Source organism: Salvelinus namaycush, chromosome 2 (assembly GCF_016432855.1).
Source record: "Salvelinus namaycush isolate Seneca chromosome 2, SaNama_1.0, whole genome shotgun sequence".
Classification (NCBI taxonomy): Eukaryota; Metazoa; Chordata; class Actinopteri; order Salmoniformes; family Salmonidae; genus Salvelinus; species Salvelinus namaycush.
Genome location: NC_052308.1, coordinates 7121893 through 7139774, shown reverse-complemented (window position 1 = coordinate 7139774; position 17882 = coordinate 7121893). Strand labels below are relative to the sequence as shown.

Here is a 17882-nt window from a genome sequence, read left to right as displayed (position 1 = left end):
TATGTAGTTTGCTGCATATTTATTAATGTTTACTGAGATAAGATATACTCCCTTTGTTTGAAGATGTGATGCATATTCTGCTCATAGAAATCGATAAAGATAAAAGATAGTGTACGGTCTTCCATTTCTATGGTAGACGCGCCGATACGTGTCTGGCGCGCTGACGTCATTTCCGTAGAGTGCAACGTGCATGTTTGACAACAAGCTCTACCTGGATTTCTGGAAGATCTTTTGCCCCTAAAATCGTCCAACGATGACTAAATTACAATATCTGAATGTGTATCTGACTGAGCGTCTCATGCAAGCTGCTGGGGAAATACTAAGAGTTGTCGCAGACACAATCTCCGAGTACCAGGAAGAAATAGCCCGGACAAAGAGAGAGAACAAATACCTGAAACGACAACTGAACACACCAGTTCTATCGCTGGGTATGTAGCAAGCTAGCGAACTAGCTAGTGTAGTTCCCATTTTATTTAGGCCTTATATTGCTTAGCTAGCTAACTAGTGTGTTAAAGAACCCACCCGAATTGTATTTGACAATGTACTCTATAGGGAAGACAGCATCCCGTTTCACGAGCCAAAGTGTAGGCTTGGTCTCTTGTCATTTACTTGATGAAAGTCTGTCTCATGATTCCTTGGAGGCTGTCATTACTGTCATTACATGATGTCTGTTGTCGTCTTTTCCACTCAGCCCCTCAGCCCATACTGTCTTGTGTCTCGGAGCAGCAAAGTCCACCTGAGCAGCAGTACTGTGAGCAGGAGTCGAGCCCCAGTATTGGCCAGGAGGACCTTGAGACCACACAGATTAAAGAGGAACATGGTGAACTCGGGACCAGTCAAGAGGAAGAGCAGCTTCAAGTACCGGAGTCTGATACCAAAGAAGACTCCATATTTACTCTTCCCTGTGTGAAAAATTATAAGGACCGACCTCAGCCTTCACATCTTTCCAGAACCAAAACTGTGGAGAACAGTGTGAGGGAGTCTCTACTGACCAACACAACTGGACAGATCAAAACAGAACCTGATGGCTATGGAGTATCACTATCAGAACCAACCAGTGACTCCCCTCAGTCTCAGCCCGTCTCTGAAGTAAGTCCAGACTCTTCTAGAACACAAAGTCAGAACACTGAGAACACGGAAAGTGTTCCTATTGTTCTGAGAGATCTAGAAAGGAGACCAGAGGAGGATACACAGACACACTCATGTACTCAGTGTGGAGCCGTGTTCTGTGAGCTATCCCAACTGGAGGCACACATGCCATCCCACACAGTACCACACAGTGGTGAAACAAGTCACAGGCAAATCATGTGCACAGTCTGTTGGAAGTCATTCACCTCTACCAGTTACCTCAAGGTCCACCAGCGTTCTCACACTAAGGAAAAGCCCTTTCATTGTGGTGTGTGTGGCAAGAGCTTCAGCTACTCAGGGAAGTTCAGGGAACACCAGCGGATTCACACAGGAGAGAGACCTTACCGCTGCTACGTGTGTGGTAAACGCTTCAACCAGTCAGCCCACCTGAAGGCCCACCTGAGGGTACACACGGGGGAGAAACCCTACTCCTGTCCTGTCTGTGGGAAAGGATTCAGTCAGTCTGGACAGATCAAGGGACACCTCAGAACTCACATCCAAGGGAGGTAGAATAATGATAACTTGTAGTGGAAAGAGTCCATGAGTGGATAAACAGTAACCTTGCAAGCCGCCTGATCTCACAAGCTTACATTCAATGGTTCGCTACCACAGAATCAGTCTGGTAATTACGAGGCTAGATAGACAGAGCCTTCTGTTCTCAAAGTGCCCAGCATTTGGGAAGAGAAAGAGATAGACATTTTTATTTTCAGTGCTACAAATTTCACATTTAATTGTAAGACTAGAGGATTATAGAATGTGTGATGTGTTTCGGACCCATAACTGAGGCACCGTATATCTGAATTTATTTAAGAGAGCTGCTTTATAACATGCTATGAAAAGACTGGGCTCATCCCCTGTATTGCTAGGTGACACTATGTTAACACCAAAATTAACATTATATTTCTCTTTATCTCCCTTGATTTCCTCTTGATGATTCCAGTTGGAGATGATTGGTCTTCTTGCAAATAAACTAACTCAGTCATATTGATTAAGTATGTGTGGGAACATTTCTTTCTGAATGTCTTTTACTGAATAAAACAAGTGGTCACATCAGGTCAAGTAGCTAGAGTGATCAGTGGGTCTATTGTCAGACAACCTGTCCTCACCAATGTTGTTGTAATACTATGTTTGAACACTAGATGGTACACTTGAATTATTTCTCCACAAAAGTGTTACAATGTTAAATATTATTTTCCTTGTAGGTCCTGCCTAGCAGCATAGCGTAAAATGTAGAACCCAACTTATTTTGAAGTTTATACATATACATTACAGGGTTTTAGTAGGGTCCCTCCTATATTAGACATATATGATAGAGCCATAGTTGAATAAGGCAGTGCTTACCTAGCTCATTAGTTTCTTTGTGCAAGAAATAAGTTTACTTCAAGGGGTCTCAACTTTGACATTGCAGGGGGGCAATCACCATGAATCTTCACCCCATTAACCAGTGTTATTATTTATCATTATGCCATCATAAAGCTGAGCCATTATACCCCCTCCCCTCGATAGAGCTAATCAGAACGATAACTGCCGCTGTGCAGACAGCAGCGTCAAATGAGGGGGAGTATTCATGCTACGCTATGTTAGTTGATAGCCTCATCATCCCTGTAATGGAAAGTACAGGCATCCCTCCTGAGTTCAGCCTAGTTGATTTGATTTTGAGCTGTCTGTCATTATTACAAATAATAACTAAATCATATCTGGGTCTCTCATGGGACAGGGCACAAGACAGACTCAAATGGCAGAAGATTGTTGCAGTCTCTTGTCCCGCCCAGAATGAAAAAGACTAAGTAAGTAATCTGTTTCAGTCCCAGACTTACATACATAAAACATTTGAAATATGTATTCAGTGTAACAGGACCTCTAGCCATCAGATACATGGATATTCTACCATTAGAATGTTCCTTGTATTGGAATTCAGTTATTTCAGAAGAACAGCTTACCTTTTCACTAGCTGATTTGTTCCAGAGTCTGCAAACTGCTTTGAGAATGGTGAAATAATTATTAAATGTCACGAGTTATTGACAAATGAGTGACCTGGGGGAGAGGATGGGAAGGAGGAGGTGAAAGAAGATGACAAGGAGGTGAGGGAGGATAGAACAGAGGAGGAGGTGGTGAGGGAGGATAGGAAGGAGGAAGAGGTGAGGGAGGATAGGAAGAATGAGGTGAGGGAGGATAGGAAGGAGGAGGAGGAGGAGGTGAGGAAGGATAGGAAGGAAGAGGTGAGGAAGGATAGGAAGGAGGAAGAGGTGAGGGAGGATAGGAAAGAGGAGGAAGAGGTGAGGGAGGATAGGAAAGAGGAGGAAGAGGTGAGGGAGGATAGGAAAGAGGAGGAGGTGAGGGAGGATAGGAAGGAGGAGGAGGTGAGGGAGGATAGGAAGGAGGAGGAGGTGAGGGAGGATAGGAAAGAGGAGGAGGTGAGGGAGGATAGGAAGGAGGAGGAGGTGAGGGAGGATAGGAAGGAGGAGGAGGTGAGGGAGGATAGGAAGGAGGAGGTTGGAAAGGAGAAGGTTGTGTAAGAAAAATGACATGATTTTATCCTGCCTTCCGATAGCTTTGAAGGAACCTGAAATGAAAATACTGGACTTACAGATGTCTTTTCAGTTCCAGCCCCCAGATTCCATCCAGAACAAACTGAAACATTTTGTAACAGTCAGTTTATAGCCTTTCAGTTAGAGTTAGGTATAAATCTGATGGTATTATGTGGTCAGCTGCAGCTGTGTAGGTTGGGAGCTGACATGACATGGATTCAAATTGTATTTGAAATAATTTCAAATCATTTAGCTGTGTTTCATTGAGCTTGCCTAGTGCAATGGAACAATAAAAACAAATGCTCAAAGAAGTAATTCATTATCCATGATAAATGTGCAAAGGACAAGGCCACGTGCATCATAGAGGACCCCAGACACAATCTTGCCCAATGTTTTGAGCTGCTGCCCTCAGGAAGGAGATATAAAGTCCCACTGTTCAGCAAGAATAGGAGCAGGGCAAGTTTCATTCTGGCAGCCATCAGGCTGCTGAAGTGGGACATAGGACAGATGCAGGCCCAATAGACAGTCAGACAGTAGGCCGCAGAGAATTTGAATGTGTGTGACTTGTGTACGAACTTTCCAGTTTTCCGTACTGCCTGTATTACAGTGTGTTGTGTTTGTGTATTTGTATACTGACTTCACAAAATTAATTTCCATGTACAGATGTAAGATCTTAATTTGACCTACAGTAAATTGTCACAAAATAATCCTGCAGCAACAGGATTTGAACATTTAGTCCATTGCTTGATTGGTAGTTAGACTATTGGCTGGCCAAAAGTACACTACATGAAAAGTGCAATGCTGTTAATATAACCATATGTTATTGTGGGTTTTCAGTGAACTTATGTAAATCACAAAGCTCATCTGCATTGTGTGGTGCAGGTAAATTCTCAGCAACAAAACCCACTGGGCACAGATTTCAGTTCAACATGTCCTTTTGATTTACATTTGGTTGAGTTGTTATCTAACCTGAATTCAATGTGAAATCAACAACAAAAAAATCACCACGTCATTGGATTTAGGTTAAAAGTTGGGGGGGGGGGGAAAGGCAAAATTCCATTACGTTGATGACTCAGTTTTTCCACGTTGATTCAACGTTATCACATGAACATTTTTTGGTTGGAATTACGTTGAAACAACGTTCATTCGACCAGCTTTTGCCAAGTGGGAAGAGTGATCAAATTAATATCCTACACCTGTAAATGGACAATAAAGTATATGGTATCGTACCGTAAAAGATTTCAAATAGTATTTGAACCCAGGTCTGGTGTGCTGTGCACTGTGCGTAGGATGAAGGGCCTCACACACGAACCCTGTAAAAGATATTGGATCTGAGCGGCAGAAGGAGGCGCGGCGCGGTGAGGGAGGTTGTCAACTGGCTGTAACTCCTCTCCTTGACTCCCACCATGTCCTCTAGGGCCTCCCTTACACTGGAGATACTCATCATATACCTGCAGGGAAGAGAAGGGAAAAGTTTCAGGAACTGTTTATCACGGTGTTGTAAAACAGAGAAGGACTAACCCACTGGGCATGCACTGGGTGATTCATTTCTGTTTCAATGTTATTTGGCAACGTATTGTGACATGGAATCAATGTGGGAAATACATTGGATTTGAATAAAGTCATCAACCAGTACTGTTTTCATCTCATTTCAACCAGCATTGTAAACATTGAAATTAGGGTAAAACTTCAGCTTAAATACATTGACTTAACCTGACTAACAAGTTGTTACAATCTAATTTCAACATAAATCATCAGAACTATGTATACGTTGAAATTGCGTGGAAAATTGTACATGGAAACATTAACAATATTTTTCATCCTATATTCAATTGGGTGGTTGAAATTGTTGAAGTTTAGATTTGATTAGATAGTTGATAGGAAAATGGTATGTTTGAATTAACATCATTATTTCAACGTCATGCTTTCATCCTAAATAAAGAGGTATATTGAAATAAAAGGTGATGCCACAGTCCAACAATTTCTGCTTGACCAGTGACTCCTACGGAGAACAGAGAGAGCAGAGAGAACATAGATATCAGAGAGAGAACAGAGAGCAGGGTAATAGTTAGTGAGTACTCATTGTGTCTGTCTGTCCTGGTCTTTCTGACCTTTGCCCCCAGCCTCCACAGCAGTAGTATAGGCCGTAGCCCACTGCACTGAGGTGCACCAAGCTCCATGGAGCTGCAGACTGAATGTAAGGTATACTGGTTTTGTTTTATATTGGCAACCTTGCACTTTACAATGGAGCGGAATGTTGTTGTTTTTTCTTTCAAAACTGGTTGATGGCCTATTTTTACTTTGTAGGCACCTGCAATTTACCACAGGGGAGATACATTACACAGTAAACAAGAATAATTGTCCAGGTCATTTTTTTTCAGGTCATTTTTTTTCTTGATCCTGTGTACATGTAAACATCAAAAGTATTTTAAATTTACATTTATTTGAGAAGAAATAGTGAGTCATGCAAGGGTGCCAATATACAGTATTTGACAGCATCTGTATTTTGGACACAAGACCATGCAAACATGTTATAATGTAGTAAATATTCTGTGTCTGTATTGTTAGTATTTTTTACTTGGATAGAAAGTAAGAGCCAGTGATAGGTTTTACTGTGAAGTGTTATGTGTCTACTATATTGCTGGCTGTAACGTATTGCATCACTGTTTTTACCCCCTTTGTATATTGATTGGTTTTTCAGAACAACAAGAAGCAAACAGAATACCAAACGGGAAACAGGACATTGTGCTCCTGTTATGATGTGGGGAAGTATATTCTGTTGGTCTTTTAGCAATGTTGGGTCCAATTCAGGAAATACACAGACATTCCAATACTCTACAATGCTTTTCAATGGAATTGTAATTTGATTTAATTAATGAATTGAAATGGAATTGACCCCCATCCTGGTTGGATGTAGAAGATGAGACAGTGCTAGGTTTTACTGTCAAGTGTTATGTGGCCACAGTATTCTGTGGTAAACCCTGTCTGTGGTAGGTGAAAACATTGACTCATTTACTCTCATTATCCAGGTTCTCTGGTGGTAAAGGAGATATGAATTCTCCAGGGGCGGTTAAGCTCTCTTCATTTCTCTCTTTGTTATTTGTTCTATTTTTCTGCCTTTGTCTCTCTCTCTTGTCACTCCCTGTATCCCCCCCCCCCCCCCCCCTCCCTCCCTCAGATAGGAAACCCACACACTTCACACTAGTCTGATGTCATCACCTCATATCTCAGCCATACACACTGTTACTGTCTAACCCTTTTTCTCTGCATCGATCAACCCTCCAGCTCTGGGAGGGAGAGAGAGAGAGATGTTATGGTCCCAAATCTGTTTGTGCTCTTGCCAAGTCCATTGCTATCATTGTCAAGCTTAACATGGCAATTCCATAAGGATTTGGCAAGAGAGCAGACACAGTGCAAAGGGAAGGGATCACTGCCTCGCTTTCCTACCAAGGCACATGAATTGAGGAGCAAACTGAAGGAGAGAGGAGATTCAGCAACACTTGGAGGACAATGGAATTCAATAAAAAAAGCATATTTATTGAAAGAAGAACCAGAGCATTAACAGCTTAAACAGACTTCCATGTCATCTATGCTAACACCTGGGTTGTTCAATCAAAATAGTTGCTTTTCCCTTTGATATTTAAGTATAAACTGTGCTCCAATATTGAATTTTAAAAGCCTATTATATTAAATGTAGTGACCTTTAATATAGACCTCATAATTTTTATATAAAGGCTTGCGAAAGTGCCTAAATTCAGCATTTTGACATGTCCCTCTGTCAACACTACTAGGAAGATTTTAACCCACTTAATCCCCACGTTTTCACCATCATTGTAAAGTCCTAGTTATTTTGTTGCTTTGACAAAATCATGTCTGAAGATCATTTTGTTCATGAAATTAGTGATATATTTCCGTCTGAACTGAACTCTCATTTTAATATGGTGAAACTATTGCTTTTTAAATATTTGTTATCAAAATAAACATTGAACATCTAATAGTCAAATCATAGAGTAAAAGCACGAGAGCTGGTTCTACTTCAAAAAATAAATCAGCCATTTTGTGGTGGAAAACTGAGCGTGTCAAGCATAACACGTCAACCCTGTTACCCATAGATAGACAGAGTAGAAATGTTTTAACAATGTATTTTTGTTGTTGTAATGCTTGCATTCAATTGCCACTCCCTTCCATTCCCACTGTCACAAGTGGATTTATGCCTGATTTAAGAAATCATCAACCCTGTTATGGGTTGGCACTTACTATAGTCACTCATTTATAATTTTTTATGACAGAATGTTAAAATTTAGCTAAGTGTTAGCTAAACACTCACTCCTTGTCATGGCCAAAGAGACTAGCAATTTTGCCTTGAGCTAGCAATTTTTGACAGACTGTATTTTATCCTCCTGAGAGACCCAGCAATTCATTTTTATCCAATCTAATGGACAGTTGTTTTTTGTCCGTATCTCTGAGGTGACATGCCACTGGGTTAAGTCCTGTTGTACCGTTGAGAGGACATTCTGGGCTTTTCAATGAGTGTTTGACCAAACTTTCTCTTCCTGTTTTTTCTCTCCAAACTGTCTGCCATCAAAATTAGTACCTTTTATGGAAGAGAGAAAGGTACATGTGTGTGTAATTGTATAATTATAATTTTTGTGAGTTTGATATTCAAATAGTTTCTAGTAAGTAAATATCTCAGGAGGAGTTTGAGTTTTCAGAGCAGTGTAATATTTTTTCCCCACATTTAGTAAGACCTTAATAAGAGCTTGTTCATAAAGGATGTGCCATCTATGTTTTACACCTACTGTACCCATTCACTGTAATATTAAACGTAACATATTTACTATCAACTGAGTCTTAATCACTGGTGGACTTATCATTCGACAGAAGAGGCAATTGCCTCAGGCCTCACATTAAGGGGCCTCATGAGAGATGGGCAATTGTTTTTAAATAATACGAATTTTGCGCATGAGGCCCCCCGTGCTACGCTCGAGGCATAAAACAAATATAGAAAATAATCCCCATCAAAATCTCTGTTTAAATTAGAGATATTTTTTTTCATGAAAACAAAAATGAGCTAAGGTTAGGGTTAGGCATAAGGTTAGCCGTGTGGTTAAAGTTAGGTTTAGCTTTAAAATCTAACTTTCAGAAGAGACATTGTAGAACTATGCAGGGTTTAGCCATACTTATGACTTTGTGGCTGTGGTAACGACCCCTTCCGCTGCAGATGCATTTTTTCGACATAGCCAATGTTGACTTTGTGGCTGTGGTACTAGTGACAACCTGTAGAAGGTGGCAGAGCTACAGCAGTGTTTCTCAGATCAGGAGACATCCCGAAAATCGGTCTTCTCACGAAAACTTCTGTAGCGTCCGAACGCCGCTACACACTAATATGACGCCCCTATGGAAAGATGAGACCCTCATGAACACGGGGTTGTTCTCGGTTTTGCTCTACGACCCCCACAACTTTCACGGGACTCGTCTGAAGGTAACCCGGTACCTGCAGAAAAATTGCTGAGCAGCCTTTCAGGTTATATCAATATAGGACTCGTTTTACTGTGGATATAGATACTTTTGTACCGGTTTCCTCCAGAATCTTCGCAAGGTCCTTTGCTGTTGTTCTGGGATTGATTTGCACTTTTCGCGCCAAAGTACGTTCATCGCTAGGAGACAGAACGCGTCTCCTTCCTGAGCAGTATGACGGCTGCGTGGTCCCATGATGTTTATACTTGCGTACTATTGTTTGTACAGATGAACGTGGTACCTTCAGGCGTTTGGAAATTGCTCCCAAGGATGAACCAGACTTGTGGAGGTCTACAATTATTTTTCTGAGGTCTTGGTTGATTTCTTTAGATTTTCCCATGATGTCAAGCAAAGAGGCACTGAGTTTGAAGGTAGGCCTTGAAATACATCCCCAGGTACACCTCCAATTGACTCAAATAATTTCAATTAGCCTATCAGAAGCTTCTAAAGCCATGACATAATTTTCTGGAATTTTTCAAGCTGTTTAAATGCAGTCAACTGAGTGTATGTAAACTTCTTACCCACTGGAATTGTGATACAGTGAATCATAAGTTAAATAATCTGTCTGTAAACAATTGTTGGAAAAATGACTCGTGTCATGAACAAAGTAGATGTGCTAACCGACTTGCCAAAATTATAGTTTGTTAACAAGAAATTTGTGGAGTGGTTGAGTTTCAATGACTCCAACCTAAGTGCATGTAAACTTCCGACTTCAACTGTACATACAGTGCATTTGGAAAGTATTCAGCCCCCTTCCCCTTCCCCACAGTTTGTTACGGTTTAGCCTTATTCTAAAATGGATTAAAGAAAAAGACAAATATCAATCTACACACAATACCGCATAATGAGAAAGCGAAAACAGGTGTTTAGAATTGTTTGCAAATGTATTAAAAACAGAAATACCTTATTTACATAAGCATTCAGACCCTTTGCTATGAGACTTGAAATTGAGTTCAGGTGCGTCCTGTTTTCATTGATCATGCTTCAGATGTTTCTACAACTTGATTGGAGTCCACCTAGGGCTGTTGCAGTGACTGTATTACTGCCACACCTGCGGTCACGAGTCATGAAGTCAAATTCCACATGACCGTTTAGTCAAAGTAATTAGGCATCTTCAAGCTCTGACGGTCATTAGTAGTCTACCAAGATAGCTAACTGCCCGGTACTCAGCACTCTATTGTCCCTCTAATCACTCTGACGTCAATGCAAATGTAATCAAACACTTCACAAGAGCCCATGAGCTCCTGTTGCGCAACATTTCTATATGCTATGAAATTACACGAGAAAGTGGAGTGATGGCCTCTATTAAAAGAGGAATTGGATAAGCCGTTGTGTCTGTCCTCACTTGTAGCCTGTGATAAAGACCAGATCACGTGATGGACAGCCATGTGAGTGAGAAGTGCTTCGGAGCAGGCAGCACTCAGGGAGAAGGGTTGCAAAAGGCATGGATTTTTTAAGGGTGCATTTTGGCCACACAAAGGGGATGCCACCGGAAATTCGATGCATTATCAAGTGCTTCTCAAATTGTGAATGAGAGACTGATGAGGTGTGTACAGCCTGCACACAAAAAACAGAGCTCATGCCTTTCAAGCGACTGTTTTCTAATCATCATTAGTCTCATCATGCAGCCTTACAATGTATTAAAAAGGAGTACCTGTTTCTTTGTTAACTGCTCAACACAGAATAGCTGCATGTGTGCACCTCAAATCGTTTGGAGAAAATATCCTTTCTATTTTATTCAGCTTTGTTCAATTGTATTCTTCATACTATAAAATAATGTAAAATAATGCCACGGAATCCTAAGCAAATCTTGTTTGCTAAATGAACTAGTGTAGCCCACAGCCATATGGCATAGCCAGATCAGCTCCTTGGGGGCTTTTTCTCCATCCCTAGCAAACACAGCTGATTAATCAAATTGCATTCTAAACTGAAGATCATGATTAGTTGATTATTGGAGTCAGGTGTGTTAGCTGGGGCTGTGACACCAATCAGGCCCCCAGGACTGGAATTGCCCACCCCTGATAACATAAGGACAACTCAGAGTATGCAATTCAGTTCTTCTGAAATAGACTACATTTTGTTTCTTAAGACCCGTCTAAAATAATAATGGATTTAGTGTGAAGGTGTTTTATTACATGAATTTATTAGTCTTTTTAAAATGTAGATGATCCAAATGTCTGCAGACTGGCCTCTGCCTGGGCCTCCAAATCAATATGTCCGCCCTGGTCGTACTGTCCACTAAAGTGCACATATAATAATTAATAAATACAACCTTTTTTTTCACCCTAACATTTATGTGGAGGTTATACTGTACAAAGATTTGACTTCTGGTATAAAATAAAAATGCATGCCTCGATTTACAGTAACTGTTTGATTTATTATCTGCTGTATACTGTACCGGTATATAGAAGACTAATATTAGATTATTGTATATCAAAGGCATTGAAAATTAAGGTGATGTATTGTGATGCATAAAATATTTTCCGTTTGTTTGAAGATCTAGAAATCGATATAGATTGAAGATCCATTCTATGTTCAGTACATTTCTATGATGAACCCGCCCACATGTGCCTAGCGCGCTGACGTCACGTCCGTGCAGTACAGCGTTTATGTTTGACAACAAGTTCTACGTGGATTTTTGGGAAGATCTTTTGCCAGCTTAAATCGTCCAACAATGACTAAATTCCAATATCTGAATGTGTATCTAACTGAGCGTCTCATGCAAGCTGCTGAGGAGATACTAAGAGTTGTCGCAGACACGATCTCCGAGTACCAGGAAGAAATATCCCGGACAAAGAGAGAAAACCAATACCTTAAACGACACTTGATCACACCGGTCCTACCGCCGGGTATGTAGCAAGCTTGCTAAACGACTGTACTTTCTTCTCATCTGCACGAGTTATCTACATAGTTAGAAACGTGTTACATTGTATTCTACAGAATTTGACTCTGTATGGCAGAGATAGACACATAGCTACCTATGCCATTCCCAGAACAAACTACACTAAGCGAACGCAGTGGTGGTCTTGTCAATCAAGCGTCAACAACTGTCATTACTTTCATTGATCTCAATTTTAATTTGTCTTCTTTCCCCCAGCGCCTCAGTCCATTCTCTCTTGGGTCTCAGAGCCGCAAACTCCCCCTGAACAACAGCACTGTGACCAGGAGTGGAGGCTCAGTCTGGGCCAGGAGGACGCAGAGCCCACACAGATTAAAGAGGAACATGGTGAACTCGGGACCAGTCAAGAGGAAGAGCAGCATCAAGTACCGGAGTCTGATACCAAAGAAGACTCCATATTTACTCCTCCCTGTGTGAAAAATTATAAGGACCGACCTCAGCCTTCACATCTTTCCAGAACCAAAACTGTGGAGAACCGTGTGAGGGAGTCTCTACTGACCAACACAACTGGACAGATCAAAACAGAACCTGATGGCTATGGAGTATCACTATCAGAACCAACCAGTGACTCCCCTCAGTCTCAGCCCGTCTCTGAAGTAAGTCCAGACTCTTCTAGAACACAAAGTCAGAACACTGAGAACACGGAAAGTGTTCCTATTGTTCTGAGAGATCTAGAAAGGAGACCAGAGGAGGATACACAGACACACTCATGTACTCAGTGTGGAGCCGTGTTCTGTGAGCTATCCCAACTGGAGGCACACATGCCATCCCACACAGTACCAGACAGTGGTGACACTAGTCACAGGCAAATCATGTGCACAGTCTGTTGGAAGTCATTCACCTCTACCAGTTACCTCAAGGTCCACCAGCGTTCTCACACTAAGGAAAAGCCCTTTCATTGTGGTGTGTGTGGCAAGAGCTTCAGCTACTCAGGGAAGTTCAGGGAACACCAGCGGATTCACACAGGAGAGAGACCTTACCGCTGCTACGTGTGTGGTAAACGCTTCAACCAGTCAGCCCACCTGAAGGCCCACCTGAGGGTACACACGGGGGAGAAACCCTACTCCTGTCCTGTCTGTGGGAAAGGATTCAGTCAGTCCAGCCAGATCAAGAGACACCTCAGAACTCACATCCAAGGGAGGTAGAATAATGATAACTTGGAGTGGAAAGAGTCCATGAGTGGATAAACCGTAACCTCGCAAGCTGCCTGATCTGGTTCGCTACCACAGAATCAGTCTGGTAATTACGAGGCTAGATAGACAGAGCCTTCTGTTCTCAAAGTGCCCAGCATTTGGGAAGAGAAATAAATAAATATATTTCTTATTTTCAGTGCTACTAATTCTACAGTAACAGTGCCTCAAAGTATTCATACCCCTTGACTAATTCCACATTTTGTTGTTACAGCCTGAATTCAAAATGGATTAAATATTTTTTTAAATCTCCCCCATGTACACACAATACCCCATAATGACAAAGTGAAAATATATTTTTGAAATGTATTGAAAATGAAATACAGAAATATCTATTTTACACAAGTATTCACACCCCTGAGTCAATACTTTACAGAAGCACCTTTGGTGGCGATTATAGCTGTGAGTTTTTTTCTGGGTAAGTCTCTCAGAGTTTGCACACCTGGATTTGATAGTATTTGTTTATTTTATTATTTAAAAAAATATTCAAGCTCTGTCAAGTTGATTGTTTATCATTGCTAGACAGCCATGTCCAAGTCTTGCCATAGATTTTCAAGCAGGTTCAAGTCAAAACTGTAACTAGGCCACTCAGGAACATTCAATGTGGTATTGGTAAGCAACTCTAGTGTAGATTTGGCCTTGTGTTTTATGTTATTGTCCTGCTGAAAGGTGAATTTGTCTCCCAGTGTCTGTTGAAAAGGATTTGGCCTGTGATTATAGCTGTTTTCTGTTTCTTTTTATCCCCAAAATTTCCCTTGCTGATGACAAGCATACCCATAACATGATGCAGCCAGAAAATATGAAGCGTGGTACTCCGCTATGTGTTGTGTTGGATTTACCCCAAACGTAATGCTTTGTTTTCAGGACAAAAAGTTAATTTCTTTGCCAAATGTTTTGCAGTATTACTTAAGTGCTTGTTGCAAACAGAAATATTTTTGAATATTTTTATTCTGTACAGGTTTCCTTCTTTTCATTCTGTCATTTAGGTTAGTATTATGGAGTAACTTGTTGATCTATCCTCAGTTTTTTCCTATCACAGCCATTAAACTAACTGTTTCAAAGTCACCATTGGCTTCATGGTGAAATCTCTGAGCCCTTTCCTTCCTCTCCGGCAACTGAGTTAGAAAGGACACCTGTATCTTTGTAGTGACTGGGTGTATTGATACACCACCAAAGTGTAATTAATAACTTCGCTATGTTCAAAGGGATATTCAATGTCTGCTTTTTTATTTATTACCCATCTACCAATAGGTGACCTTCTTTGTGAGGCTTTGAAAAACCTCCCTTTGTGCTTGAAATTCACTACTCGATTGAGGGACTTTACAGATAATTGTATCTGTGGGGTACAGAGATGAGGTAGTCACTCCAAAATCATGTTAACAACTATTATTGAACACGGAATGAGTCCATGCAACTTATTATGCGATTTGTTAAGCACATTTTTACTCCTGAACCTTTTTAGGCTTGCCATAAACTCGAGACATTTCAGCGTTTAACTTTTTACTACTAACAAAAAATAAAATGACACAAGCAAAATTACACTTTGACATTATGGGGTATTGTGTGTAGTTCAGTGACACAATCTCAGTTTAATTCATTTTAAATTCAGGCTGTAACACAACAAAATGTGGAAGAAGTCAAGGGTTTGTGAACACATTCCGAAGGTACTGCAATTGTAAGACTAGACTGTTATAGAATGTGTGATGTGTTTCGCACCCATAACTGAGGCACCATATATCTGCATTGATTTGAATTGATTTAAGAGAGCTGATCAATAACATGCTATGTGTTAGGTGTCACTAACTATGTTTGAGAGAAATATCATGTTAATTTTGGTGTTATTCCCTTTTCTTTCCTCTTGATGATTCCAGTTGGAGCTGTTTGGTCTCACTGCAAATAAACTAACTCTGTCATATTGATTAAGTATGTGTTGGAATGTTTCTTTCTGAATGTCTGTTACTGAATAAAACAAATGGTCACATCAGGTCAACAAGCTAGAGTGATCAGTGGGTCTGTTGTTGGAGACAACCTATCCTCACCAATGTTGTTGTAATACTATGTTTGAACACTAGATGGTACACTTGAATTATTTCTCCTTTTCAAGTCCAAATGAAAAATACACAAAACAGACAATACATAGTAATGATAATAACAAGGCAACTACTATCTAATAATTCAATAATTATAATAATAATAAAAAACATACATTAACTGCATAAAAAAGTTTTGTACAACTACTAATAGGCCTACAACTAATAAAAACTACCGCTAACACTACTAATACAACTAATTAATCTAAGTACTTATAATACATATATACATACATATTTAGCCAGGCCAGTCAGTATTTGACATCTATCCACATCTGAGGATGTCGGGAGATGACGTGGAATCTGGCCACTACGGGCAACAGTGAGCGTTAATGCCTAATCTTAATAATTTGGAGTTAATGCCTTAACTTAATATTAAACACTTTGAAATTTGACATTCGGAACAACTTTGAAATTTGACGATTGAGAAACATGGATAAACGTCTAATTCTGACGTGAGACTGTGAGAGCTGGTAGCCATATTTCCCAACATCTCCACATTTTGATGTTTCTATTAGTTAAAAACACAAACAGTTTGTTCTTAACATTTGAAAAATGTATTTCTTAAATTCACTGTGGGATGCAGTCAGTTGGGCCTTTTGTGTCTGAAAGATCGTACTTCAACCCTCATGATGTTCCCTTGGAATTTTGAATTGCTGCTCTTGTCGAAAGAAGTAGTGTGAGTCTTATAAAGCATGGTGTTCCTTAATAAATACTGGGAAATGTAAGATGATACATTTAAAAATAAATTGGTAGTTGTCTTCTGCCCATTTAGTGATTCATACATTGTGCAATGATGTCTTATAACGGCATCCAAGAATGAATCTGCAAAGCTGGTTATGAATTACATCTAACTGGCAAAGTAAGGTCTTGTTTGTGTTTTGATAGATGATGTCATCATAGTTTAGGATAGGAAGCAGATGTTGGGTTACTAAAGTCTTTCTAATGCATACAGTAAAACAATTCTTAGATCTGTATAGTAACCCAAACTTATATTCTTTCCAAAAGATAATTCCCGAATCTAGCCTCGAATCCAGATATTTCAAACAATCAACACTTTCAAGCATTGTTCCATCACTTGCATGAATTGTTAAATTGCCAGCTGTGGATATATGACAGTTGAATAAGGCAGTGCTTAGTTCATCAGTTTCTTCGTGCAATAAATAAGTGTACTACTTCAAGTTGACGTTAAGGGTCTCAACTAGACAATCATCACCCCATTAACCAGTGTTATTATTTATCATTATGAAATCATAAAGCTGAGCCATTACACCCCCTCCCCTCGATAGAGCTAATCAGAACGATAACTGCCGCTGTGCAGACAGCAGCGTCAAATGAGGGGGAGTACTCATGCTACGCTATGTTAGTTGATAGCCTCATCATCACTGTAATGGAAAGCACAGGCATCCCTCCTGAGTTCTGCCTAGTTGATTTGATTTTGAGCTGTCTGTCATTATTACAAATAATAACTAAATCATATCTGGGTCTCTCATGGGACAGAGCACAAGACAGACTCAAATGGCAGAAGATTGTTGCAGTCTCTTGTCCCGCCCAGAATGAAAAGGACTAAGTAAGTATGTCATCTGTTTCAGTCCCAGACTTTCATACATAAAACATTTGAAATGTGTTTAATATGTTTATTAAGAGTTTTGTATTCAGTGTAATAGGACCCCTAGCCAGTAGATACATTAAGTGTACAACAGTCTCAATTCATCTAGCCATGGACAAGATATTGAAAGCGTTTCACAGGGATGCCGGCCTATGTTGACTCCAATGCTTCCCACAGTTGGCTGGATGTCCTTTGGGTGGTGGACCATTCTTGAAACACATTGGAAACTGTTGAGCGTGAAAAACCCAGCAACGTTGCAGTTCTTGACACACTCAAACCAGTGCGCCTGGCGCCTACTACCATACCCTATTCAAAGGCATTGAAATCTTTTGTCTTACCCATTCACCCTCTGAATGGCACACATACAATCCATGTCTCAAGGTTTAAACATCCATCTTTAACCTGTCTCCTCCCCTTCATCTACACTGATAGAAGTGGATTTAACAGGTGACATCAATAAGGGATCATAGCTTTCAATCTATGTCATGGAAAGAGCAGGTGTTCCTAATGTTTTGTACAATCAGTGTATATGGATATTCTACCATTAGAATGTTCATTTTACATGAATGAGGCTTGTATTGGAATGCAGTTACTGTATTTCAGTAGGAAAACGTACCCTTTCCCAAGCTGATTTGTTAGAGAATTAGCAAACTGCTTTGATAATGGTGAAATAATTGAGTCTGGCGGAAGGATTAAATGTCACTGAGTTATTGACTAATCAGTGACCTTGGGGAGAAGAGGTGGGTGCAGGGGCGGACTTAGTGATTTGGAGGCCCCATGCACAGGCCAGTCTGTGCATGGGGCCCCCATTAGACTGACATGTAATCTGTAAAATGTGTTACCTTTTAATGTGCCATGAACACAACCAGTCATGATGTTTTCATCTGATTGTCAAACAAATCACTTCAAAAAGTAGGTTAG

General features: G+C 40.4%; 2 protein-coding genes across 2 annotated transcripts; both read left to right on the top strand.

Moving 5' to 3' along the window:
• Positions 1-189: 189 nt before the first annotated feature.
• On the top strand, positions 190-2119 carry LOC120058367 (zinc finger and SCAN domain-containing protein 22-like). The gene is made up of 2 exons (XM_039006986.1): positions 190-428; positions 692-2119. The coding sequence occupies exons 1-2, from the start codon at positions 254-256 to the stop codon at positions 1636-1638; spliced, it is 1122 nt and encodes a 373-aa protein (XP_038862914.1). The 5' UTR covers positions 190-253; the 3' UTR covers positions 1639-2119.
• Positions 2120-11781: 9662 nt separating this feature from the next.
• Positions 11782-13280, top strand: LOC120058374 (zinc finger and SCAN domain-containing protein 22-like). Its single transcript, XM_039006999.1, has 2 exons — positions 11782-12022; positions 12271-13280. Exons 1-2 carry the CDS (start codon positions 11848-11850, stop codon positions 13215-13217), a joined length of 1122 nt encoding a protein of 373 aa, XP_038862927.1. The 5' UTR covers positions 11782-11847; the 3' UTR covers positions 13218-13280.
• The last annotated feature ends 4602 nt before the right edge of the window (positions 13281-17882 follow it).

Bases quoted from the DNA above. Each gene is read 5' to 3' on its own strand.
- LOC120058367 (XM_039006986.1), top strand. From the start codon at position 254: ATGACTAAATTACAATATCTGAATGTGTATCTGACTGAGCGTCTCATG. The intron at 429-691 runs GTATGTAGCAAG...TTTTCCACTCAG, and splicing joins CACACCAGTTCTATCGCTGG to CCCCTCAGCCCATACTGTCT.
- LOC120058374 (XM_039006999.1), top strand. From the start codon at position 11,848: ATGACTAAATTCCAATATCTGAATGTGTATCTAACTGAGCGTCTCATG. The intron at 12,023-12,270 runs GTATGTAGCAAG...TCTTTCCCCCAG, and splicing joins CACACCGGTCCTACCGCCGG to CGCCTCAGTCCATTCTCTCT.